Raw genomic sequence first — 27803 nt, 5'->3', positions numbered from 1 at the left:
TCATATTTGGTGTTAATAAATGCTGCGCTCCAGTGGTTCTATAAATATTAAATGTGAAAGCATTGATTCTCAGCCAATCTCTGCTAACTCTCATGCAGCACAGGTAGAGGTGTCAGGAGAAATCGCACATTTCCTCTCATTCCTCCTGCTTATAAATGAGCCGGGGGATTGGTGGGGGATTAGTGTTTTCTTACAGCCGGATAATAATGCAGGATAATAAAAGTATATATGGTAATATTTTCCGTTAATTATTTTGAAGGTGGTGGACAAGCAGTGTGGCATTTTAAATGTCTGGTTCAATCCCAGAGGACTGCTGTCTCTCTCTGGTAATGAAGAAATATTAAATCTATTGGTTTATAACAGTCTTGTGTGCTTATTGAAATCCCTCCCAGTCCGTAGGTTCAGATCTAGTCGATGATCGGCTCACTCTTGTGGCTCTCCTGGCTCTAAGAGACACCAGGTTCAGTAGTCTCTCCAGCTCGTCCCCTGAGCCTGTCAGAGTGTTGGAGCTCAGCTCCCTGTGGCCCTCCTGCGATCCCCTCCACTCCCCTCCCTGTAGGTCCCACGCCCTGAGGGGTGGCAGGAGCTGAGCCGGGTGCAGGTTGACGCCTGGGGGGCTGGACGGGTAACCTTCGTAGGCTGCTCTGGCTGGGGGTAGAGTGTCATAAAGGCTCTCTGAGTCTTCACCTTCTTCCTGTTTGTGGCTGGACTCTTGGTATTCCTCATAAACAGGCGAGTCCTCACAGCTGTCGTGGCTGTGCAACTGCTGATGGTCTCTGTGGTCCTGGCTCACCCCTCTCTTACCTTCCTCTTTGGGCTTTCTCGTTTCTTCTTTGTCCAGGAAACGTCTCCTCTCCCACTCGCCCGACTGATTCCTCTCCCACTGGAAGGCCTTCTTTTCTTTCTCCCGTACCCGCTCTTGGCCCCGGTCCCCGCTGAAGCCCAACACTTTGTAGTCCAGCTGCAGGGAGCGCGTGCTGCCACCTCGTCGGATGTTCTGCTGAGAGTCACTCAGGTTGAAGTTTGATCCGGACTCTTGTGGACGCAAACGTGATGGTGACAACCAGCTTGTAGTCTGACTGGAAGACTCCCAACGGTAGGCTGTAAAACAGAATGAATATCTTATTTTGGTTTAAAATTGTTTAATTGACCAAGAATGTGTTTAACTGGAGCAACAGGAAGAGATATGACCTACTTTAGGGAGTTAAAGGGATTTAAGTTATCATACTGTGCGAGTAGCCCCAGGCTTTATTCCCTTGACAAACTAACGCTTCTGAATCACTGGAAGTGTGTTGCCCTCTCTGGAATATGTGTGTGTGTGTTAGATTACAAACAGCCTTTCTGCATTTCACAGTTGGAGCAAGCAATAAGATTATCTATTTAATAGGATCAGCCTGCAAAAGGTGCAGTATCACAAGATCATTTCACATTTAAAACGGCAGTATCATGGCAACCTTATATTCCAGAGTGGAAGGAGGTGACAGCAGTAAAATATGGTCCATGTCACCAGTGTAGAGAAAGCCTTCAACTCTCAAGATGAAAACCATTTGACTGACATGTTCTGATTATCAAACTTTTTGGGACATTGAATGAATGTCCAGGCTTTTTTCCCCCTTGCTGCTGTTTTTGTTGCCCTGCACCTATGTGATGGGCATATAACCACTGATAACATTTTATTTTAGTGGGCCCTCATTATGTAGTAATTTTATAGTAAGAAGTGTAAGTATCCAGTGGTTTATCACAAATAAGGCAGTAATTACAAGACTAAGGTGGTTAAATACCTAGTAATAAGTTGGCATTTTATCAAGTAATAACTCATTTTTGGTGATATAAAGGAAGTATTTACATAGTAATACTGTATTAAAAGTATAAATGGCAGTTCTCTATAATAAGGTGGTATTTTTCAAAGCAATTTCTTAGAATTAAGAAGATGATAATTTTCTGTGTAAGAGGCTTGATAATTCCCAGGCAGTTTGTTTATTTTGACTCCTTCCTAAATATTTTGAATGTAATTTCAAGGAAGTGTCTTAATTACCCCCCTTTCCTTATATATCTTTGTTATTACTAAGTAAAATGCCAACTTATTACTATGTAATTACCACCTTATTTTGAAATAACCAATTTATTATTGCTAAATTACTGGATAATTACACTTATTAATATAAAATTACTAGGTAATTAGGGCCCACTAAAATAAAGTCCTATCTAACCACCTTCTTTTGAGTGACAGGTGTAATGTTCCAGATGTTGAACCCAGTCTCCTTTTACACAAAATGCTGTCTAAAAAAATATTTTCAGTTATGAATGGGTTGTGTATTAGGCAAGAGTATGAAGTCTGTCAAATCTGCGTGATAGCCGTGGTGTGTGTCAGTTCAAGTGTGCACCGTCATAGCTTTCATACCTGGTGCATAGCTGATGCATGTTTTTCTTCCATCTATCACATATCCATCTTATCTTCATAAGTTTTACCTTAATAAAGTGCCATACAAAGAATTTGGTTTATTGCGTAGCCTAACTGTGCCGAACTGTCAGAATAAAATAATTTTGTACATAGAGGTGGGCTTCTCCACAGAAGTGCCATGCTTTCACCTTGAAAGTACCAACCAGAAGAGAAAATGTACTCTGTTTATCTCTCTTGTGACATTTTCAACTCATGTGAACATACATATCTGCTGAAACAAGGTAAATATGGCTCTCTGTAATTTCACTGTCTATTTTGTTGAGACATGGTGCGAACACTGGCAGCCTGAAAGCCCTCACTTGTAAACATGCACATCAAAATTAAAGCGAAATTGTCACACAGATCTTACATAGCAACCAGGCACCCTGTCTGAAACAGCTGTTAGTCCCAAGTAGAGTCTGGCTCCAACCAACATCAGTAATGCACAAATCCAACTTTTTGAGCTCTCATACTGATCTGATACAAGGGCTTTGGTCTTTGCAGTTACTAAACCAAACTGATAACAGTGTTAAATTTATAACTTATTTATTCTTCTCCATGAGAATGACAGTGGGAATCATCAGTGTGTAAGACAATGTAAGGTTCCCCAACTTTGTAAAACAACTTTGAATAAATAATTGATCATTTCCAAAGTAAAAATGAGTGGAGTTAGTTTCTCAGTTCAGTTTTGTGTCTCTGGACATCTCAGTTAAATCAAACATTGTGCTTCCCTTATTTAGATAGTCACCAATTTACTAAGACTCCTTCTTTTAGACAGTCAACAGAATTGGCTTTTTGTGTTTAAACTAGTATTTTTTCATTCTTTCCTGTGCTTCACAGCGTCTTTGATCTCTTTTTAGTTTTAAAGAAATATTCTCCTTCTCAGTTGTGTGTGTGAGAATGTGTTTGTGTGAAGGCACATTAGAGAGCTTGTGTTTATATATTTGTGTGAGTGGGGGGTTTATGAGCTTCTTTGTTTCTTACTGTTGCACTATGGGGTTTACAATTCGCTCAGTGGGACCATTTGTTTGCATTCTTTAATTGCTCCCAGCTCTCATTTAGAATTAATTTATGTGCAAATAAAATAAGACAACAAAATCCCCCCTTTTTAACATTTGATTTCATGCTGTTACCGCCCTGCTAATCCACTATTTCCCACAAACTACAGCATGCAGGGTGGAAAATTTATGGTTAGGGTTAATGAGCTGTGAGTGAAATGAAATATCATATTGATGAAGCAGGGGAAGCCAGAGGGGTCATTCTCGATGTGGGATGTAGAGTTCCCTTCATTAGCAATGCCAACTTCTGCTTTATGATTCGTATCACGTGCAGAAAGACATTTCCAATAGACTGCAGTGGAAACAAGCCACAAAGAAAAAGTGAGTTCTCTCTGCATGCCATGCATCTGAATTATCAATACTGTTCCAATGTTTTTAAATGAGAGGTTAAAAGGGGTGAAAATAAAAAAGAAATGTTCTTACAATCCACAATGTACTCTTTGATGAACTCTACACAAATCTCATCTTTGCTCTGCAGGTGTCGACTGGCTGTTAGTAAGGTGAGAGAAAAAAACTCATGGGACAGGAAGCCTTTGATGATGAAAAGCTCTTCTCATAGTCACAACTGAATGAGGAACAACATGGAGAATTACAGCATGCAAGAAAACACACTCGACAACAAGAGAGGGGGGGCTGGCTGGGCGCCATTTAGCTGTGTATGTAAGCAGACAAATTCACACACAAACACAACTCACGACGTATAATACACACAATCATACACATATACAACAAACATTTGTTTCTTGTGCAAGAGGCATTAATGATATGTCAAGTGGAGGCTGACAATTTTGCATATCATTTACAACGTAACAAACATGAATGCTGTTTACCTCCTAATAAATCAAATTTCTTCTCCTATTTTTCACATTAAGAACTGTATGTTTGCTCATGTGTGATATGAACACAAATTCACCAAATCCAATGGCTTATTTGGAGCAAACTTAGCATACAACAATTTCATTCATCATTTGATTCTCCCTGTCTGGAATAAAGCTGCTTATGCTTCAGCAGGCTGCCACTGACTGAGGCACAAACGCAGTCTTGCTCTGGGTTTGTAATGAAATGCTTTGTGGATCCAGAAAATTACATGCAACTGAGAACTAACAGACTTGGTAACCATGAGCCAATTAATGCTAGTTTCAAAACAGGGCAGCAAACAACACAGGAATCTTATCGAAGAGGTGCAACTGGATCTGATAATTGTTTTAACATTCAGTGAGAGGGGATGATCAGTGTTTAGTCTTTAGATAGTGCTTCATTTTATGAGAAAAAAAGGAAGTGTTTGAAGCTGCCATCTCCCCTGCCTTTTCCATGAAGATGTGAGGCTTGGCTCAAAGTGCCACTAAAACCCACTGAGACCTTCTACAAGGCTGAAGTGAAGGCTTTGCTATGCGGCGGGAGGGACACTACAACCAACTCTGCAGAACATTTAATGTCAGTATTACTCATACACAGAATGTTTGTACCTACTATTTTTGATCATTTAATGTAATAGTTTTATATGTATTTGAAGTGATTTAAAGCTTATCTGAGGAACTTAAAGCTGCAAACCAGGAAGGCCACTTTTGACTCTCCCTCATTATGTGAAAATCATCCATGAAACCAAAATAGTGGTTTACTGTAAACAGGTTGTTTGCAGTCACATGATCCTGTTGATGTGTGAAAGTCAGTTATGAAATTGTAAGTGAAGAATGTTTAGGAACAGTTAGGAATCAGTGGGAATGGAGGAAAGTTAGTACATTAAAGGGATATTTCACACTTTTTGAAGTTGAGTTGTATGAGGTACGCAGCAGTAGTAGTGGCATTAGCTTTCAGTATTTCAGTGAGCATTGCTCCTTTAAGAAGGACTCACTGGTTGTACTAGCCAGGAAGCTAAGCTATACAGTGAAACAGATGGATAGAATTTCCCTACTGAATTTAGCCAGTTTTTGGTCAAAAAATGGACTACAAATAACCTGACAAACCTCTCATACACAGCATTTGGGAAAGGACAGAGCCTTTGAAAAAAAAAAAAAAACTCGGAGGGTGATTGGATGGACATTCTGTCAGTCACATCTTTACGGGCCAATCAGAGCAACAAAATGTGCCGTCGTAGTCCCTAACTGAGGTGCGTTGCTATCTAGAGTAAACTCCATACATAGCTACTTAACGCAAAACATGGCGACTGTAGACATGTTAGTACACGACTTTTGTCGTTTTTGAAAAGAAAACAACTCAATGCTGTTCTTTGTTCTTCTTTAAAGAAATGTCATCAAGTTCTGATAAAACTGGCGCTTTAGCAGCATCCATGCCTGGTCCTGTCACTTTCTAACTGGGCCAAAATGGTTCAGGTGCGAGCTTTGCAAGATGGATTTGCCAGTAAGAAAAACGAAAAACAGGCGAATCCATGTGCTTTGCAAGGTTAAGCTACAAAACAATGTCTGCTCAAATATACGCACCGTTGAAAACTTTTGAAGCATTTTATTTTAAATCCAGGAAGGTGCTGAGGTAGCCAAAGCCTGTATTTAACCATCAACTTCTGTCTCTCTGCTCTGGCACAGAGCCAGACAGCTGCACTCTTACCAGAGTTCACCTTAAGGTCAGGGGATAGGCTAATTGCTAGAGTGCTTATTATTTTTTCAGTTGAACCAGCTGCAGCAGGAACAAACATCTTACCTTCTGAAGGGATGTTTTGATCCCTAGTGAGTAGTGGCTTTGTTTCTCTCCAAGCAGAAACAGTTTAGTCCCTCATGTACTCATGTCAAATTTGAGAGGATCGTATTTCCTGTTCACTGGTGTGGCTCATTCAGCTGACACACCCACACCATCCTAGAGCAGACAGTGCTTCATTTTACATGATTTTGAAGCTTGATTTTAAATACTCAGAGATGTTTGTCATGACTGAAGTTTGGCCTGGTGGTTCATAACACAGTGGCCTTTCATAAAACAAACCTCAAATACAGATTTTGTATTACTTCACAGGAACTTTAAGAGATTTATCAATGAAAACCCATGGAGACAAGGGAGGCTGAGAATCATTTGTGATTTGACCATAAACCTGTAAGTTAATATAGAAAGTCTGCTTTTTTAAAGTTGTTTAAATCTTTTGAAAATAGTTTGAAAAAAGTTAGAACGAGAGGGGATTGTTTTTCTTGGAGAACGTTCATGTGAACCCACATGCTAAGACCGGGTGTAGCTACAACCTGTCTATGCTACAATTGGTGCACTTAATGTTGTAAGTTGAGCCTGGACGTTTGTTGTAGCTACGTCAGATATAGGAGATAAGACTAACCAGAATTACACCCAGCTGCTCCCCATACACCTGGAAACAACCTGTGCACCTTATGAAGTGTAATTTTGATTGAAAAGAGCCCTCAATCCAAAACAAGAAGTATGCAGCAGAGGTGGGCGGAGCCTAACAGCACACCTCTACTTGTCTTGTTTTGTTGTTGTTTTGACTGAGAGCCCCTAGTGGCAGAATGTACTATATATGCTGTGCAGTATAAAACAGTAATATTTTTTAACGGCATCCAATGGCATCATCCCAAAGCAACAAGGATGAAAGGTCTCCATCTCAGTATTTTGATCACTTTTTGATATATTCAAAACAACCACTCAGTATTAAGACTTAGTTGGAGTTCAGGATGTAAAACTAGATTGTAGGAGCCTCTATTTACATTAAAAGTCTCAGTTTCAGAAACAAACAAAAAAAGTGAAAAAGAAATCTAAGCTGTATGGAGTTTTATAAAATATTCAGGGAGGAAAATGTAAAAAACACAAAAGGTATGGTTTGGGGATCACAGCTTAGGAAATAAAGCCAGAGGGATGGCAAGTTAATAAGATGTTTTTCAGTTGCTTTTGCAGCTCACTCACCAGGGCTGCTCAGCCGCTGTTCTTTGTCCATGTTCGACACTACAAAGGGAGAGAGAAAGTGAATGTCAGAGAGAGACTGAGACAAACAACACAGAAACTAAAGGGGAGAAATTGAAACATGCAGTGATCCTGTGCTAGAGATGGACAAAAAATATTGGAAACCTAAGCAGGATGTGTTATTCTGAAGGGAAAGGGCAGCGGGCTGCATTCATTACATTATACCTTAGTGCTACAGCTCTTTACAAACACACTGGCATGAAAAGAGAGACACAAAAGAGACATGAGATAGTATTTCATACCTTCACTCTCAATATTATCCACAGTGTCATTGACTAGACGTATGACCGTCACTATGGAGGCTGTGCAGAATACAGAAAGAGAGAAGAAGAAGAGAAACAACAACAGTGCTTTTATGAAAATGGTAAGGTTTCATGTGGGTGTGACCTGGAATACAGAGAGGACATGTGGTTGTACGTGTGAGTATGTGTTGAATAAAGGAGTGTAATAGACAAGGGGAGTCTTTTCTTCACAGCCCCAGCAATTAAAACACACCCACGCACATGGACAAACACATGATCATTAGGCTGTTTGGCTTCCAACCTCTTTAAGATCAATGGTATAGAGTTATCTGGAAAAAGAGACAAAAACAATCCAAGAATATATGTGAGGGGTATCGATCTATCTGGGAAAGAGTGACGCTGAAGAATTTCAAGAAAAAGGCTTTAGACAAGAGTCTTCGATTTAAGCTTTTTCTGAGTTTATGTACAGATTTACATCTGACTTTTGCTCTCTTTGATACATCACACAACCCTTGACAGGAACAATGCATTGCAAAAGAACTAGCATCAATTTTTAAAATTAATTTACTGAACTTTTAGATGCTCTACATGTGTACTTGTTTAAAATTAACTACACTAACACATAAGAACAGAAAGATTATGGTGTGCACAGTGTCTTACCGTTGTCATCAAAGGACTCAGAGGTGTAGGAGCTGATGGAGCGCTCCTCAGAATTAGAGTCTGACAGGCAAGCCACCTCGTCCACAAGCTGCGACATCTCTAACAAAAACAGAAAAACAAATCCTTTATTTTAGACTCTTTTTTTTAGCATTTTCTGATAACTACTACATCAAAATCTTCCACTCAAAAAGAGGCAACGTTAAGATTTAAAGCTGAAGGAAAATTGATTCCTTGTACTGATGAGGAGTTTCTGAATGAATACATGGATTCAGATGTAAAGATTTTAAACAATATTTACAAGCAATGACTTATAATTACACTTGCCTGTCTGTTTGCTTCCTTTTGACTATGGTTAGTATTTACACAGGTGCATCTCAAAATATTAGAATAAGAAGAATGAAAGTTCATTTTTTCCCATGAAAGTTACATTTCCATAAATTATAGATTCATCTCAGACATAGTGAATCATTTCAAGACTTTTCTATTTTAATCTTGATGACTGCAGCTTCAAAAAAATAAAAATAAAAAACACTATCTCAAAATATTAGAAAAAAGTCCTGTTTCCAAATGTTTCCTGAGCCTTCATTCTCTAACTATGGTTCGGCAAGCACAACTGCAGTCATGGGGTAGACTGCTGACTTGATAAATGTCCAGAAGACAATCACTGACACCCTTCACAAAGAGGGTAAGCCACATAAGTTCACTCATGAGTGTTGCATCAAAGCTTATTCATAACAGAGGAACCCCAGAAAAACTCAGCCAGCATTGTAACCCCAACATCATAAAAAGCAGAACATTATAAAAAATAAAAAACATGTCGTTAGGAAGACGTCATAAAAACCCAGATATATAAGATTTCAGAATAAAAATTTAGAACAAAAACAGAGAATAACCTAGACCAATCCAGGCAACACAGGAACCCAACTATATAAAAGGGACCTAAGGAACAGAAATGTAAAAGTATTTAAAATGTTAGGAAGAGATAGAAGGTAACAGAAACCTAAACAGCTAGGATAGAGCAGAAACATCTAAAATGTGTGGGATTAATGAGATTAATGTCATAATACAGAAATTAAAAGCTACACAAAGATATTTTGAAAATTTTTGAGAAGACTCGGAGTACACACTAACAGACTGTTTTCAGTAGATCTTTACATGATACTGAAAGACTGTAACCTGACACACCAGATGGATTTGTTTCACACACCCATATTAAAAACCTCTCATAGACAGCATCTGGGAAAGGGCAGAGGCTTTAAAAACATTTGGAAGGTGATTAGACGAATGTTCTGTCACATCTTTACGGGCAAATCAGAGCAACAAAACACGTGATGTAGCCGCTACAGAGCGCTCCATAGAGAACTTCATAACGCGAACCATGGCAACTGCAGACATGTCAGTACAACATTTTTTTTGAAAAGAAAACAACTCAATGCTGTTCTTTGTTCTCTTTTAATGAAGAAATGTCGGCAAGGTCTGAAAAAACTGGCGCTGTAGCAGCATCCATGCTAATGTGTTCCACCATTACTGCACCGGCCTCTTCTTTCTGCTTGCATACGTCACGACTCTGCTGGGCCCAAAAGTACTGCCCCTCAACCCTGATTGGTCCTGTCACTGTCTAACCGGGCCCAAAAAGTTCAGACGGGAGCTTTGCAAGATGGACTCGCCAGTGAGAAATACAGAAATGGGCGTATCCATCTGCTTTACAAGGTTAGTGGATTGTTGAGTTGCTTGATGATGAACTCTCTATTTTGGCCCTTTCTGCAGTGGATTTCTACAGCAGTGTAATGAAGCTCCGTTGTTATTTTGTCTTAAGACATTTATACTCTGGTGTTCCTGTCTTTTAATTTGTTACTGCATTGCAAAAGCGTGAGAGAGCATACATTAAACAGTTAAATGGTTAAATTTGTTTATCAAATTAGCCAGCAAGAGATATACGAGTTAAACTAATTACCTATAATTTTCCTAAACACTGGCTTAAAATCTCGGTCTATAATGCTTTTTAAAACTTTGATGAACGTCCCGCCGCTAGAGGCTGCTGTAGCTTTAGTTAATGGCTGCTGCCTTCCCGTCTGAGCTTTCCAACAGTGCTTCACTGGATTTAAATATGAGAAGCTCAGCAATAGCTAAGCTTAACCCTGAGAGGAATCTGACTGTTTTCTAAGGATTTTCTCCTCCTTAAACTAGTCATTAAACAAAATTTAAATAAGCATTTAGCCGAATGAGGAAATAGGGACATTTTTAGCACATATACACTGCCTGGCTCCATAACTCTTCTGTTACTACCTCCAAAGGCATCACATAGGGAGGATCACTTCATCCCCCTATTACTCCTCCATGACATTTACATTGACGGAAAAATGTCACAGGATGAAAATATCACACCTTAAAATGGCTGTGTGAATAGGCCAAATGTGTACGCAAATGTCTACTTAATGTTTGAGTTAAAGCAGACACGATTAGAAAGGGTAAATATATGCTATCCATTTGATTGTGTGCACAAATAAATCATGCCATCCCCTCTTTAGCCAGTGACCCATGTAGGCCACCTCAGTCCAAATACTCTTGCCATGCTCCAGGCTAAAAAAAAAAAGAAAAAATCCTTAATACAGAAACACATAAGGGGAAAAATACATTGCAAGGCATACAAGGCTGCAGCAAACTTAAAATGAGCTTTGGTCTGATCCAGAAGGCAAACAAACTTTGGAGCAGAGTTTTCAGCACACCCCAGTAAAACAACTGTGTCTCCCAGGTGTGCTCATTTGATGCGGACTGCACCAGCTGGAGGAGTAAATGTTCCAGTGATATGTATTAGAGGCAGATGTGAAACACAAACTGCTCAAAATGGCAGGTGTATTGGCAAAATGAAAAAAGCCAATAATCAAATGAAAAACTTCAAAATATGCTTTTGGCCCTCCTGCTTACATGGCAGAAAATGAAACTTATTCCAGTCCATTGCACATTCTGTCTGCACCAAAGAACCAGAGGAGATTTCATTTAGAGAAGATTATGGACTCTGCTAAGTCTAACCTGCATTTCTTAAAGGACATTTTTTCCAAATAGATGCGTACAAGTCACTGAGATTCCTGACACAGTTTTAACAGCTGAGCTGTTATTTGGTGGGTCACAGTTGCTACTGAGTGACTTTTCAGAGGTGCTTGTAGGTTTATAGGACTTCAGGTAAGGCATACTGTTGTAAGGACTGAGAATAGCACTGTTTGGTTAAGTCATTTAGCTGCATTAATCGACCAGGTGCTCCAGTCTAACAGCAATAAAACGCCTGGTTTGGCATTAGTGATCACACTGGGAAAGAGCCATTGATAACCAGCAGAGCAGAAAATGTTCATATGGGCTCTAAGCATTATCCAACAGCTCTACTGGAAAATAGAAATTGTTTGAAAATAAAAGCTGGAGAGCTTTACTGATGTGATCAAAAGTTAGCGGTGGCAAAACTAGAGTTTATGCTTGGTTGGACAGATAATCAGCAGAAAGACAAAAATCGTATTTAATTTAAAAAAAACATTATCTAAAACATTATCTAAAAAACATTTTAGATAATTGATTGGTGCTGTCTGCTATGACTTCTTAGATATAACTCTTATTCTAGTACTTAAAAATAGTGTTTCTCAGCTGGTCTAGCCTTGAGACCTACCAACACCTTCTTACTGAGAAATGATCAGAGCAAGAAAAATGAATTTGATCTATTAATGCTGTACTACAGTATAGCCTTTCTCAAAATGTATACCCCTTTTCTTAAAACCACTTTACCATTCTTTAGGTGAGGACAAAAATGTGGAAATGTGGAAAGTAATGTCAGACCTCAGGATGCCTGGAAATAAAGTATAAGTGGTGGAAATACAGGCTAAAAGGGGTAAAAAAGTGGCTTAAGTGTGTTTAAAGAGGCATTAAGTATCAACAATAAGTTAAAAGTGGCAAAAAAGTGGTGAAAATTTGTTAAAACTGGTCAAAAAAGTGTCTAAAACAGGTTAAGACTGTCAAAATTTGCCAAAAAATCATTAGAAGTGGCAGAAATTGGCACAAACGGGTTACAATAGGTGAAGATGGGTCGAAGAAAGTGGTGTAAATGGGTTAGAAAGTGGCAAGATTTAATAATTTCAACATCAGACCTAATAGTAGTAGCAATTCTGGGCCCCCGAAAAAAACTAACACAGTAAAAAAAATAAAAAATAAAAAAAACCCTGGAGGGGGCATTCATAGTACAGAGATTTTGTTAAACTCTGTTTCCTGTGAAAAAGGGAAAAAAAAGTACATTTGGTTGTTTTCTAGAGATTCCAAGAAATAAACACATTATCAAAGGAAAACCAGCTTCATTATTCCAGACTAAACTGATAAATAAGCCAAGAGCTTGAGAAACAACCAAAATTGACTTGTATTCACAGCAACGGTGTAAAATAGAATGTTTTGATGCAGGACTTTCCACAAAGTGTTTTTGCTCACCAGCCACTGTGACCTTGTGGTTTCCAAAGTTAGTATCCACCCTGAATTTTTAAAAGCCAAACTTTTGTAAATAATTTTTGTAATAACTTGCAATATGATTAAGGTTGAATATGTCATGCTAAAATGTCCTTGAACTAGATTTGCAAACCTTTGAAAGGTAAAGAACAGCTTACTGTCAGGTATCTTTTCACATCCAACCTGGAGAAAAAACAATTTGACTAGATGTGCAGTGACATATTAAAGACGCACATATCCAGCACATCTGAGATGAGACAAAACACACGCTCTGAGAAACACAACACATTAATACATTCTCTGAGAAATACAACACACATCACTGCTAGAGACATTCCCTGAGACATCAGGTTTTACATGTTCTTGTTATCTGTTATTAATGAGTGATTCACAGACTGGAATATGTTCTCTTTCTTTAGAGCTCCATATTTGACAGGAAAACCCAAGTTATACTTGTGATTTACACTTCATTTTGCACTAAAATGAAATTATTTTGTAAATGAACAGATTAGTTGAATATGCTACATTAACTTCATATTCTGAAAATATTTAAACAGCTGTTTTTTTACCCTGTTGTCTAATGTTACTGTAATAAAAATCAGAGAAAAATCTTCACATTAGTGAAGTGAAGTAAAATCAAATCAAAGAAGCGAGGAGATCATTGCTTTACTCTCTTTAGCTGAAGTATTTTTTAAATCACAAAGAAGTCATCTATTACAGACTCCTCCTGCTTTATTCTCTCTCTGCCTTGGTGAATGATAGATGAAAGTCTCAGAGTTTTTACCATGTTTTTTATCTGATGTTTATCAGTGTATTGAAAATAATATTCCCTGCAATGTGACACTGTGTTTGAAAATACAAATAGTTTCATGACATTTTGATATCAAGTTCATATGCTATGGTTTTATCATTTAGGTGGTCACTAAAGAGAGAGTAAAGCCCAGGTTCTGATACTGATATATTCAACCTGCCAAAGTGGCTAGTGGGCGTCACCTGCAAGCCCTAGATGTGTCTGCTTAGGGTTTCTGCATTTCAGGCATTTTTTTCATTTCCAAGTATGCATTCATGACCCACTGAAAACTGCTTTGCAATGCACTTTGGATCCCAACCCAGCTGTTGAGAAACACTTCCTTAAAAACTTTGTTTTTTTAAACTTGCTTTTTAAAAAAAAAAAAAATAATAGCATTGTTGTGTTGGAGCTTTATAAATGGCAAAAGAACTTTTTGGAAAACATGTTTTTTTTTCCTGAAAAATATGCACAGATAAAATCTAAGTACTATCTGAAGCATGATATTATTGTATCACAACATCCAAGAATGTCAAATCAAACCCAGTGCTTGTCTGCTGTTTTCATTACAACTGTGCAAATACGTCACTGTAGAGAATGCATTATCTTGAAGCACTGTGGTTTCTGACTGTTGCTTTGTAAGAAAATACATCACTGGGAAAAAAATATTTCTCCTGTTTGGCAAAGCAATAAACAATTTGTCAGTGTGTGATTGGTGGCTTGCATTTCATAACTGAACACAGCAGGTATATTTTTCTGCCTTGTCTGTCTTAAAGAAATGTGTTTTCCTCTGAAAACAGGGCTGCAGCAAGCAGACAGACGGGGCTCGACACGTCTTATAACCAAGCTGTGCTCTGTCCATGAGGGCCTGGATGTCTGGACATCAAGTGTAGCTTTCTGAGCCCAGGCTGGGTGGTTTTGGATCAGTGGGTTAGGAACAGGTGAAAAGCTCCAGAGGGAATGTGGGCAGTAAGTCAGTATGATCAATCAAAATAAATAAGAAAGGGAAACAAGCAGCTTCTGGTTTAATTCAGCATACAGACATGGTTCTTTTATTTTACAGTGCAGTCCATATAAATATTTGATCTTCAATTATTAACTAATCATCAGTGTGCTAAAGTTAAAATGAGTGCATCAATTGCCCAAACCCTGTAGCTGGTGTATTATTCTGCAGAAGGGGGCAGTTTTTCACATATGCACCAGGATGTACATCTTAGTTTGTTAGCTTGAAGCTCAGGCAAACAGGAAAAAAAAGAAGAAGAAATCTAAACATTTAAAAAAGTCTGTAAAGCCTGGACAAGCCGTGTCACACAACACTTGTGTATGGTCCATTAAACAAATAGCACATCAAACCATGATCTTGCCTGTGTTTCCTGAGCTGATGTCCATCCAGCCTTGCTCATTGGGAAGGGAAATCTGTCTCTTTTAAGGGATGCCTGCCCTGCTCTAATCCTAAGGCTAACACTCAGTCCATCTTAATTCTAAACCAGGCCACAACAGTTTAAAATGTACACTTTATTGTGTATTCCAAAGGGCAATAAACAGGTCTTTGAGTTATCTAGGGTTCCACAGAACACCTGCAAAGGGTAAAACTTCAGTTCAAGTAAGAAAGCCAGGCATACACGTGCAATTTCAAGCTGACTCTGTGACAGTCGTGGTCAGCTCACACTGACAGATCTGCAGCAGATCTGCAGGTAAGAATACTGCCTGCTCATTTTTTTCTTTATCATAGTGGCAGTAGGGGCATTAGAAAGACATTCCTGCTGTTGTCATGATGATTTAAGATGCCGTCTGACAGTTTAAAAAGGAAAGAATACCCCAAAGTTGAGGACTGTGCTCGTGGTTCTGCTCTCACTGTGGGAGTGTCTGGAGTCATATGACCAATATATCAAACATGTCATAAATTCCACCCTACTAGTCGGGAACAACTGGTCGGCCCATAGTTGGGTTGTGGTCAGCCGTCATATCCCCCTGTGCACAGCTTGACAAATGATGCACAATCCGACTTAGAGTCACTCAGTTCATATCTTTCTCTTCTTCCTTTCACTCTCTCTTCCTGCTCTGTTGATCAGCATTCACTCTCTTAAGTACTAACCAAATTATATTCTGCCACAACCTTGTTTGCCCTATCATCATGCACCTGTCATATCTTAAATCTGTCATCCTCTCTTTCAGGGTCAGCAGGGCATTACAGTGTGACTGCTGCAACCCTCCTCCACCCCAGCCACCTCCATTCAGCTCATCATCATCCAGTCCAGATCCTCACAGGTCTTCTACTCTTTTCATCCTGCACATCTCAGTCTCCTCCTCCAAGCCACCTCATTGGTGTCCTGGTCCAGCTTCTCAGAAGTCTACTCCTCATCTGATCCTGCATCCCTCATCAACACCACCACAAGTGTCTAGACTCCATAGGGGGCCTCCTTTTCCTGCCATCAGCCTCAATACCCCTTCAGGTGCATGAAGTCATCACGATGACTTCTAATCACCAAAGACATTGCACATTTCTCTTTCATCAAAATTCTTAAAATAAATGCCTATTAACTTGTATGAGGTCTCTCCTGATTGAAATACTCATTCTTTATTAACTTACTATAACAACAGTTGTAACCGTAAAGACTTCAAACTTTTTTTCGAGCCAGGCAAAGTTTATAGCTGTCACTTTTGAAGTTCTACTTTAATGCTCTACTTCATCTGCATTTTTATTGGAAACCACTCCTATAAAGTTTATGTTTGAAAGGCTGTAAATCCATCATTATGATTCAATCCCAATTCTTTATTCAAAACTAAACTTATTTCAAAAACAGCTTAATGCACAATACAACAAACTCTGACATCCTACATACCAAAAATGATCACCCAGGGACCTTATTATTGAGTATTTCATTATTCATTCTATTTATTTATTCATGAGCAGCAGGAAGGGACAGAAAGACAACCAATATGTTTTCTTCATGTATTGACCTGTGATAATGCATTGCAATTAATTCTGTCTCATAAGTGTTTGTTGTCTTTATGGTGTAAATAATCAATCAATTTCAAGTGGTTTAGGTATTAAGTATTTCAAATTGATTAATTAAAGTGGCAGTTAAACAGGAGTCTTTAAAGCAGTAATTTAAAAATTAGTCCATGTCCGCACATTAATTAATGGACTGGGATGTAAACCCAAGGGGCACAATCGTTTCTTATCACACAGCAGGGGAGAAGTAAATAAAGTATCCCCTTCCCTGTTCCCACAGGAAGAAATCAATAATTATCAGGAAGTTCTGACTTCAGGCTTGATTATTCAAACAACAGGTTGGACAGAGAATCGAAATATGTGACGTCTACCTTTGCAGTGAGATGCAATGTGGTTATTTTATTGACAGAAAATTAACTGTGAAGTATCCACGCTCTCTGCGGACAGGTGAATATCAGGATGAACTATGTCTCACCTTCACTACTTTTTTTGTTTCTGTTCATAATGGAACACATCAAATTTCTTAAAAGAAAAGAAAATAAGACAGATAATTAAGAGTTTCTTGCTTCTTTGATTGGATTGATTATTTCTTTTAGCAAAAATATGTACGGATTACAGGACTTCATTTACGGCCGGCCACCTTGATGGTTCAACAGGAGTGCACATTAGATGTGAGAACTGTTCTGATAGAAGAAAACATGACAACCACTTTTTGAAGTTTAAATACATATTATCATCTTTTGCTCCATGAAACTAATGCTTGGATGAAAAGATAAACCAAATGAAAAGATACTTTCCTACCAACTCCTGATCACCCTGGGTCATTTTACCTGATGTGTTTCATTAAAAGGCATGGATCAATGTAAATTAAATTAATCAGAGAAGATGATAGAGGATGGAACACTATTATGCATCCGAGTCTCATTCCTATGACCTTCTATAACTACACTTCAGCCACAGATTTGAAATTCAATAAAAAGTCTTGTGAAAAAAGGGGAAAAAGGTATGACTAAGTCAAGGTCCGCCATTCAGTGGGTTTTTGCAACACCAGTTTAAACACGCTGATGTGTTGTATTGCACACACAAGGCATAAGTATTGCCACAATTAGTGTAGCAGAGTGACTCAGACAACAGCTCAGTCTGAGTTCAGCCATGAGCATATTTTGCTCTGACACTAAATAGCTGCAAGGTAACAAGCCAAAGATCACCTGTTTGTGTCAGTGTAATTAGCGTGAACACCCACTACCACTTCACTAGGAAGCACACAGAAAAATTATCAGCTTTTAGACAGTCAGGCTATTCATTTTTTCATGAATTAATCAAAAATGTAAAAAATGTAAAAAATTTGATTCCCAGATATGTAGATTATCTGAATTATCCAATATTTTAATCAGGCCCTAGTGTATAATAATAGTGACATACAGCAATGGAACATCTTGGTCAGCATGTCTGGGGCTTCAGCACAAGTTGTGGGCTGTAACAGATTGACTTGGTTTGTCAGGAGCTCAGCCCTGCAGGGATCTGTATAATAACAGCTAAGACAACTGTTAAAAGATGTGTTATAACTGACAACAAGCTTGCCAGCACCTCTGCTAAAGACAAATTAAATCAATGAAACATATGTTGTTTTCAGCAAGTTCTTCACAATAAAAGTCCATAGCTAATATTTTGCTTCAGTGTTTTTTATTTCGAATGCCCCCTTTAGGAATTGTGATGTTGTCAGTAGCAGCCTCACACACCTCAGTGGGACAGAAATTAAACTCAAAACTACAGGTTTATCTACAAAGAAGTGGACACAGAAAAAGTTGCTATATCATGCAATGTTACGCACATGCATGAGTTCACCATGCCACCACAGCCTTGTTTTAGGCGATTGTTGTTTCGTTTTTTTTTTTTTTGTTGTTGTTGTTTTTTGTTTTTTTGGTCTGTCTGGGACTCTGTTCACTGCTGCTGTCTTGGCCAGGACACTCTTGAAAAAGAGATTTTCAATCTCAGTAAGGTTTTCTCCTGGTTAAATAAAGGTTGAATAAAATAAACAAAATAATATGTGAGAGTGTAGATTGGAACTAGGAATGTCTGTAAAGATGACTTAACAAGAAAGAAACAAGAAATTTCCCTGTTGGCACCAAAATTACTAATAAGGTTGAACAAATTGCAACTGATTTTACATGCTGGCCCTCAACACTGGTAAATAGTATGTAAAAGCTACAAGCCAAGGCTGTAGCCTGGCTACAGCTCTTTTCATTGTGCTTTCTTTCCAGGCAACAGGATGTAAACAAACACAGTTGAAAGATATTATTCCCTATTGCAGTGTAGTTTGGATGTATTATTAACTATTCAATCAACCCTCCAAATAGAGCCAAAGGCTGGTGCTAACTTTAGCCTCAATCAATCTGACATCCTTTTATGAGACGTTGTGATCCAGTATTTAGTGGTGTTACTTAAATTTTGTTCAATTATTGATTCTTTCTGAAAGTTTTATTACCTTTTATTACCTTTACACTTATTGTCTGAATTTAAATTTATGTTTCATTGACTTTGAAATTAGAGATATCCCTAACTGGCACTGCATAAATGATTTTTGTGTACAGGCATGAACATGATCACAGTCTTACCCTGTGGACTGCTGCCCCTCTGCGTTCTCTCCAACTGAAAAGCTCGTTGCCCCCACTCGTCCTCCCTCTCATCCCTCACCCTCTCCAGCCCTTCGTCCCTGGCCTCCTCGCCATCCCAGGACACTTTGTGAGCCGGACTGTGCTCTGCGAGGCAGGTCGTTGCCAAAGGGAGATTTGGTGCCACACTGCACACTGCGACACCCCTCCGATTGGCCATACCTCGGACCGTAGATAAATCTGAGAGGAAGCTGCTGAACTGTAGAGACAGAAGAACAAGACTAGGTTAAAACCTAGTTTATGGCTTACCGCAGCTATATGGGATGCCTGTTGAAATGCCTGACTGTCAGAGTGATTTTGTCATTATTGTTATTTTTTGTGAGCCAAACTTATTGTGGCTACTTAAATGTATAGCTACATGCTGTCCTCTCTCTCTGTCTCTCCTCTTAATAAAGCTCTTCTCTGTATCATATGAAACTCTACAGAGACATGTGTCATACTTAACTGATAGAGACAGACACTGAGTCACTGGAGATTAAATTTTTTTTGTCAGATATAAGTCTTTCATGGTAGTAAGTTTATACTAACAATGAAACATTAACTGTTAATGAATTGCTTATTCTAAATAAAATAAAAACTGCTGCAGATTTCATAAACATTTGTAATTCTCTTCAGACAGGTGTGTAAGGGTTTTTATGTGCATAAAATTAAGCTGAATTTCTACTTCAGTGTTCCTATTGTTTTTGGTATCTGTTAATTATCTATAAACAGCACATTTCTCATATTCCCTGCAAATAAAGATGTGCTAAACAGTTAAGTAGCATTCTGTTAACGATTCAAATGCAGAGATTTTAACATTTATTTGTTCCCAATAAACATATAGTTGGCTATTAAGGGAATATTTACCTTTTTTTTTTTTTTTTACATAGTGCACACCCCTGGCTCAAGCGGTTGAGCCACACACACACAGCGCTGATGCACTGGTCCTCCGTGGTCAGAGAGGAGCTTTAAGGGGAGAAAGTTCTGGTGTTTTTCCAGAACTTTCCAGCATTCTGAAACTTTTTCCCTCAACAGATAGAAGCCTGATGTCTACACTACCAACATATTAGCATGCATTTCAGTGTAAATGTGTGGTTCAGACAAAAGTGCCGCTGTGGCTCAGTCCCAGCTAATGACAGGCCTGCTAGAGTCATTAGCTGTATACAACAACAAACCATTTCCTGTAGCTATCATATAATCATGCCAAAGCGGGGCAGCAGAAGAGCGACAACATCGTTTTCTGTTGCAGAAAGATTTCCGTGTTGCTCTCAGCGCTTACTGTGATGAGGAAATGTGTAGGTCTGGATAAGGCCAAGCTAGCGTTCAGCTAGCAGCCATTGTATACAAGCACAACAAGCAACCCTTTCCCCCTTAACTATCACACACTCACGCTGAAGCGGGTTGACAGAAGAGCAAAAACACCCTTTCTGTTACAGAAAGCTTTTAGTGTTGCTGTCTTTGCTTGTTTTAATAAAGAAATGTGCAGTTTTGACAAAGTGCTACTGTGGCCAATTCAGAGCTAATTGCTCCAAGCAGCAGTTGTACACAAGTTACCTTTTCCCCTCAACTATCACAGAGTCATGCCAAAGCAGGTCAGCAGAAGAGTGAAACATCTTTCCCAACATGAAAAGCTAATAGGGTTGTTTTTAATTCTTTGTCATACATAAACGTGGCCCATTTCTGGTTAAACAGAGGCCATGCTAAAGCTATATCTGAGGTATTTAGAGCAGTGGAGGCAGCCATTAGAGGGCTTTCAGCACAAGTAAACCATGCCCATAGTGCAACTCTGTATGTATGGCTCTAGTTACCACAGTGGAGGCAGTCATCACTGCCAGCATTCAGTACAAGCAAACTCTGTATTCTATGGCTTATTAATTAGCATCACTCACTCAGACAGTAACTTCCTTCCTTCCTTACTTATTTACTCAGACAAAGACATTGCCATGTGTAGGGCTGACCTCAGCGGTCAGCCAAAAAAACAATGATCTAACAATTCATCAGTAGTTTAAAGATTCATTCATTACTGTTTTCATGTGTTGTTGGTGTCCATTGTCTATATGTAAACTGAAACTCTAGTGAATGATTACTTCTAAGTCTCTTCTACGTCTGTTACAATCTTGGGTCTCAGGGCCAGTGTTTACTGACTGTTGCAAAGGTCAGAACTGGACTAGAGAGAAAAGGTATTAAAGTCCTTTATCCAGAACAAATTACAGAAAGATCAGAAACGTAGAGAACTAGTCATTAGGTGATTTGAAAGTGTAAGTAAACCCTCAGACACTTTTTCAGATGAAAACCTATGTATAGGGATTTAGTGGTACTGGCTGACTGCCAAAATTCGTTGCTCCACCAATCAGAGTTGTTACAGTGACACTCTAGGATTGTTGGTAATGTACTGCTGTTGACTGAGATCAGGCCTGCCCACAGATTTGGCTTGGCCTTGAAAAACTCAGTGTATGGTACCTTCCCAGTCTGTGTTTACTGACGATATCAATGCATGTGTGTTGGATTAGTAGCATTGATACTAGTGTCCTGGCTAACAGTTGCCCCATTTTCGCCACTTTTAACCTATTTTGCTACATTATAACCCATTTTCACTATTCAAGCTGCCCATTTTTGGCACTTTTTTTGACATAGTTTACTCATTCTTGCCACTTTTTATCCACTTTTCACCATATTTCCACCCATTTTTGCCACTTTCATTCCATTTTTTTTCTCTTTGGAACCAGTGTGTTTTCCACTCTGTAACTACTTGTCATCACTTTTTTCACAAGGTTTTGCCACTCTTAACCCATTTTGACGATATATATTTTTTGCCACTTTTCACAATTATTATTTTTTTCTCTTAAAGTTATTTTGGTTCCTTTTACTTTACTCTCTGCCATCCTGACCTTTGTGCACATCACGGCTTAGGAATGAAGTCTGACATTACTTTTCAAATGTTTTAGCCAATGTGCCTATCCACACGGGATCTAAATTTTGAAAAAAGCTTTATTTTACAACAGCATAAATACAGTTTTTGTTTTTTTAATAAGAGTAGTTATTATTCAGGACAAATATAAAAGATGGTAATCGCAGTTTAACATTACCATGCACCATGATTTTCCCCACCTCCATGGGCCCCTTTTGGCTGGGACCCAGAAAACTATCCGATTTATCTCCCCTAAAGGGCAGCCTTGCTGCGATCATGAATAAACCATGTTTGTTTTTTTTGTTTTGTTTTTTAAACAAGGTTGATAACATACAAACTTGTGATTTCTACAGGACTATATAGCATTGTTTTACTCTCCGGTAGCTCATGGTAAGTCTGCTTTGAACGGTTATAACATTACAGCTTATAATCTAAAAAGCAGCATAAACTGAATGATATTGTGGCTTATAGGGGACAGTAGGGAGGAGAAAGGGGGTGTCTTACTCCCTCTCTCCTAGGTTTCCATGATATTGTAAAGGCTTTTGATGAAATTCCAGGGTTGATACACCTCAGACTAATATCTAGAGATAAGTTATCTTCAACACGATTCTAAATGACTTTGAGACAGTTACATCTGACTTAAGATATCTACTTAACATGTGAACTTAAAAAATAACAATTAATTAATGACTTGAAGGAGCACATTTTAGGTGGCAGGCCCTTTTATTACAATACACTTGGGTGCTTTAGTTAAACACTAGTGCAGCATAAGTGGAGGGAGGCGGTGGATAACAAGGCTTAAGCCTTGAATGTCTTCTCAAAACTGCCTTAAAAGCAAACATGTTTTTTTGGAGGAGTATTCCCCCAAACCCTCCTGAGTTTGGGCTAAGCCCTGGTTATCTTACACTGCTGGCTCTGACCCTGCAATGGAGTGAGCAATACCAAAAAAAAAAAAAAAAAACCCTGTAAGAAGTTTAGTGTGGGTCCATTTTCCATTTTGGAACCCTTTGGGACAAAGTGGTATGTCTAATTTTTAGTCTCATCAGATGTTGACCTGTACATGTGAAATTAGTGTTTTTAAAAAAAATCCCATCCTGCTGTATTTATGAGTCATAAGTGTCATTAATCAAGAATCTCTGCTGCGAACAATTATCTTCTGCAGTGTACTGTTTTTTGCCCTCTGTGTCACCTATCTTTGGTGGTTTCAAGAATTCAAGTAACTAAAAGAGAAACAGTATATACATATATATATATATACATATATATATATATATATATATATATATATATATTTTTTTTTTGGCAGTAGAAGTCATCAGTATTATTTTCAGATTGATTCATAACCAGCTTAAACCTCTTCAGGAAAACTTAAAAGCATATTTTTGTTTCTTTTTGGGAGGGAAGAGATGAACAAGAGGAATGCTGTCTAACCTCTAGAAAATGTGCAATTCATTCATTGTTTGAAGTCCATTCATTCAGACTACCCATGTTGGATATCTTTAACAAAGTAATCTTTAACCACCACCACTAGGGTGCACTAGAGTTGTAAGATTTCTCATGATGGCTTCATATTTAAATTAATTTAATCAGTATGCTCATCAGATGTATCATGTAGCCTCGTCTACATGTTCTAAAGAAAAGGTTTTAATGTAAGGAATATCTGATTGCCTCATCTTTCATAACACCTAAACCTAGCTCGACCCTGAAGAGAGGGAAATGGTCCGTGAAGAGGATCAGATTGTCCTATGGCTGTTTGAAAGAAGAATAAGATGAAATACGGGTAGAAGTGGTACTTTAATCTTGTGTCTCTTTCAAACAATAAAATGGCTGATAGAATTACAGAAACACAGTGTCATCAAAAATAGGAGTCTGGAGATGTACTGAAATAAATATTGATGTCATGATGTGATAAGATATAAAACTGATACCTGCTGAAGTTTTCATCTTGTTTCATTTTATGAGCGCAATACTGGATGAGAATATCAATATTAAGTTATTTTCTAGTGATGACTTTAAAACTGAAACAAAGTCTCACTGCACTGTGAGGTAATTTTTATGATGCAGAAAAGATGGAGACCCATTTTTATCTTTAATAAATGTCCATTTACACCTTTACATACCTGACTGCTCTCACTGGAGGTCGTCTTATCGCCATCTCCACTCCTCAGGCTCTGGTTGATGAGTCCTCCTGGTAAAGGGGAGTGTGTGGTTGGGCGCACCATGACCTGAGGAGGGCCCCCAGTGCAGCCTCCAACCTCCCCATAAGTGCTGGTTGCCCCTGGTGACCCTGACACCCGCACTGCTTTAAATTCGATCCCTTCAGCGCCTACGCCAGTTTTGTGCAGCATGTAGCTGGTTTCTGTAGAAATAGCTGACACACCCATAATGGTCCCTGGGCCCGGGTCAGAATCCTTCCTAAATTTGATTTTCTTTCTAAAGGCCATAAAGAGGATCAGTAGAAGGATGATGACAAAGGCAAGGACGCCAATGCCAATTATCTCTCCTGGTCCGATGTAAGACAGCGGCTCCGCCTAGGCGACAGGAGGAGAAAAATATGTATAAAAAGTAGGAGACAGCAACATAAACTCAAGAGATCGGGTTAAGAATTCACTTCTATTTTGGTAAAGGGCATCATATTTCGGAGATAACCTTGCAACTGTTAGCATGATTAAAACATCTTAGATAAATATCACACCAGACCCTCAACTGCTCTACAAACCAGACGGAAACATCCCAATCTACCTCCCCAAGTAATTTACTCATATCAATCTTAAATAAATGATAAGGTTTCTTGCTTTCTAAACGTCTGTTATCCAGTGCTGCTACCTGCTGCTAGTCAAGCCAAACTTTAATCAGGGCCCAAAGCACTGACCTCGAGCAAGGACCCACTGAATTTGAAGGAATTATCATTATTTCTCTTATTCTTCCAGCAAATAAATAGCTAAATTAAGAGCCTTAACATGCCTAAAACCTCCCTGAAACATACATAACCTGTTCTAACTTTGTAAACATTATTCTGTGCTTGTTACAGTTTTGGCCAAGATAACAGTATCACACAAGCAAACATCTTATCAAAGAGCCCCCTACTGGCAACAAGAAGTCACACAATTGGGTCATTTGTTTTTTCCCCTTACTGTAATGAAGCTATCAAGCTCAGACTGTGAATTTAAGCCATTAATAATTGTCCCAAACACTGACACGTTTCATTAAAGGACACCTCACTGACGATGGCAAGCATTCCAATATCTCGCCAATTTGGCAGAAAGTTGGTATAGCTCTCATATAAAACATCCACTTTCATTCATATTTTATATGTATGATCAAAGTCTGCCCCTACACAGATTCATGTTATTTTTTCATTTTGTTGTAGCGCCACCTACTGTAAGAGAACAGTAACACCTCTGACATAGAATGTCCAATCTTTTTTAAATTTCACATGATAAATATCAGTTCCCCCAAAATCACAACTACATGTTAGCATCTTGCTTTGTCATACTGCCACCTGGTGTTGACAGACAGTACTGCCTCATATACGAAGTGCTTATCTCTCTGTTGAGCTGTAGCACACTGCAGGGTTGTAAATACACCCAGCGGTGGCATCACACCTGTGGTTGCCACACATCCCAACATACACCGGGGTGTGAGGGCCCTACAGTGCTGCTCGCAGCTCTAGATCAGTTTTGCTCCTTGAATCTGATGCCTTCAAAAATGACAAAGCTAACATGAAATTAGCCAAAAGCTTTTTCCTTTGTGTTTACATTTCATCTAACTTTTGTCTTAGTAGGAATAAAAGCAGTCTTTCAACAATGTATACAATTGACAGTAAATTTAATACAAAGCATGCACCTAAAGTCAAGAGTATGACTACTTCTAATGTAAGCTAAAACTTAGCAACTATTTAAAAATAAAATGTAAATAACCGCGCCCCAACCCCTCACTTTCTAACTTCATATGCAAATACATGCAGAGCCTCATTCACCTGCATTAGCTTTCTAATAACATTAAATGATGATAAAAGACCCTAATGTGGCAGAGAGTGGGAGAGGAGGAATGCACCTAAGTGAACAGGTAATACAGAGGATGACTACAGGCTGAAAAGATGAAGATGGAGATAAATCTTAGTTCGTTATCTTGAAGCTAACAAATAATGAAAATTACCATTAACAGGCTTAAAAAATGTAGCACTGGATTCTGTTCGTTTTAACCAAAGAAATAATCTATTTTACCCTACAATGTCAAGGTTATTTAATTGATCATTGGCTTAACAATGTTAAGGAAAGTACCCTAAGGCAAGAGGATCTTCATTAAGTTACTTAACATCTCCAGTGTGTAATGCAACAGTTTTGTCACCTAACAGCTTTTAGCTGGGCTGCAGCAAAAATTTGATAGTAGTATTACGAGGCAACCAGGTGCCAGTAAAAATATATTTAAGATATACTTTTAAAGATAAGATAACAGCTGCATGATATCTTTGAATATTCATAATTTAAAGACTTTTAATATTCAAAAATTATGTCTCATCCTCAGCAATTACCACACTTTCATTCATCTAACGCAGAGACAAACACAGCAGACTGGTGACTAAACGTTCCTGGGAGGCCTGAGCACACTCAGAATCCTCAACAGCTGCACTGAATATGCCAAGTCCTATTAAGAGCAATCTGAAAAACTAGGACTTTTTGGATTATACTTTGGTACATCCTGTGAGATTAGCTCCTGCATGAATTCACTTTCAAGTGCTGATCATACTTTACCTGCATGTCATCTCCCAGATTACCAGGCGTAGCATCATCACAATTCTGACCCTCGTAGCCCTCGGAGCAGTTACAATAGAACGACCCGAAGGTGTTGACACACTCTCCCCCGTTCCTGCAGCCGTTCTGCTCGCACTCATTTACATCCTCGTCACATCTGCAGAGGCACAGGAAAATACATTGCTATGCATGAGAGTGGCAGAGATGAATTGTATCAAAGTGAAAGGGAGGAATAAGAGATGAAAGAGGTGATAGTGAGTTTAAAGACAGAAGGAAAATAAATACTTTGGAGATCATCTTTTCAGGGAGCCTTTCTTCTGCTAAATCAAGGGATTATCTTCACGGATTTCTCTATCAGCTTCATTTACATGCCCCTGTGTTAAAAAATGTGCCTCCGTACCGGAACTGACTCTTACACATGCAGGCGCAAAACCGCTCTAGATGAAGGAATGAATCACCAACATAATTTTGTGACACATACATGCTCTTAGCCTGCATTGTACACATGGTGCCCTGCTGTGACGGAAATGGAAAACACTTTATTTCTGTTTTCTATCATTTTTTGTTGATGGGATTTCAAAACACTTGACAACACACCAGCTAGCACAGTGTAAGAAAAAAAAGCAAGAGAAGGAGTCATGCAGGAAGTTCCATATCTAACAAAGTTCTGTTATAAACCACAAAAGTTTAATGTGTCATTAAATGTGTAGTTTGCAGATCAATAGCCATTAACACTTTTAGAAGTGTATACTGCTTACCATAATTACACTATAATCAGATTTAAAAGACACAGTTTAAAATGGAATAGAATTTTCTAACTATTTTTACTAGTGTGTCATTGCTTCAATATAAATTTGTAATGCTATAGTACTAATTATTCTATGTAGAAGGGAAAAACAAGCTAATTATCCTCATTAAAGTAAAGTAGAATTTAAAAGTTTTGTGGCAAAAATAAAGCATTTACT

At 38.5% G+C, this 27803-nt stretch overlaps 1 protein-coding gene across 1 annotated transcript in view; it reads right to left on the bottom strand.

Annotated features, from left to right (window-relative positions):
• Positions 1-373: 373 nt before the first annotated feature.
• The window catches only part of LOC121518519 (protocadherin Fat 3), a 119555-nt gene continuing 92125 nt past the window's right edge, over positions 374-27803 (bottom strand). Inside the window, exons 48-55 of the mRNA XM_041800868.1 lie at positions 26839-26995; positions 24205-24609; positions 19141-19396; positions 8310-8408; positions 7650-7709; positions 7351-7389; positions 3922-3987; positions 374-1101 (exon numbers count right to left, since the gene is read on the bottom strand). Of these exons, the coding sequence (XP_041656802.1) occupies positions 374-1101; positions 3922-3987; positions 7351-7389; positions 7650-7709; positions 8310-8408; positions 19141-19396; positions 24205-24609; positions 26839-26995 (1810 nt within the window). The remainder of the gene's footprint in view (positions 1102-3921; positions 3988-7350; positions 7390-7649; positions 7710-8309; positions 8409-19140; positions 19397-24204; positions 24610-26838; positions 26996-27803) is intronic.

Source organism: Cheilinus undulatus, linkage group 12 (assembly GCF_018320785.1).
Source record: "Cheilinus undulatus linkage group 12, ASM1832078v1, whole genome shotgun sequence".
In the NCBI taxonomy this organism is placed as follows: domain Eukaryota; kingdom Metazoa; phylum Chordata; class Actinopteri; order Labriformes; family Labridae; genus Cheilinus; species Cheilinus undulatus.
Note: the sequence above shows the minus strand (reverse complement) of the source record. Positions and strands in the feature narration are given on the sequence as shown.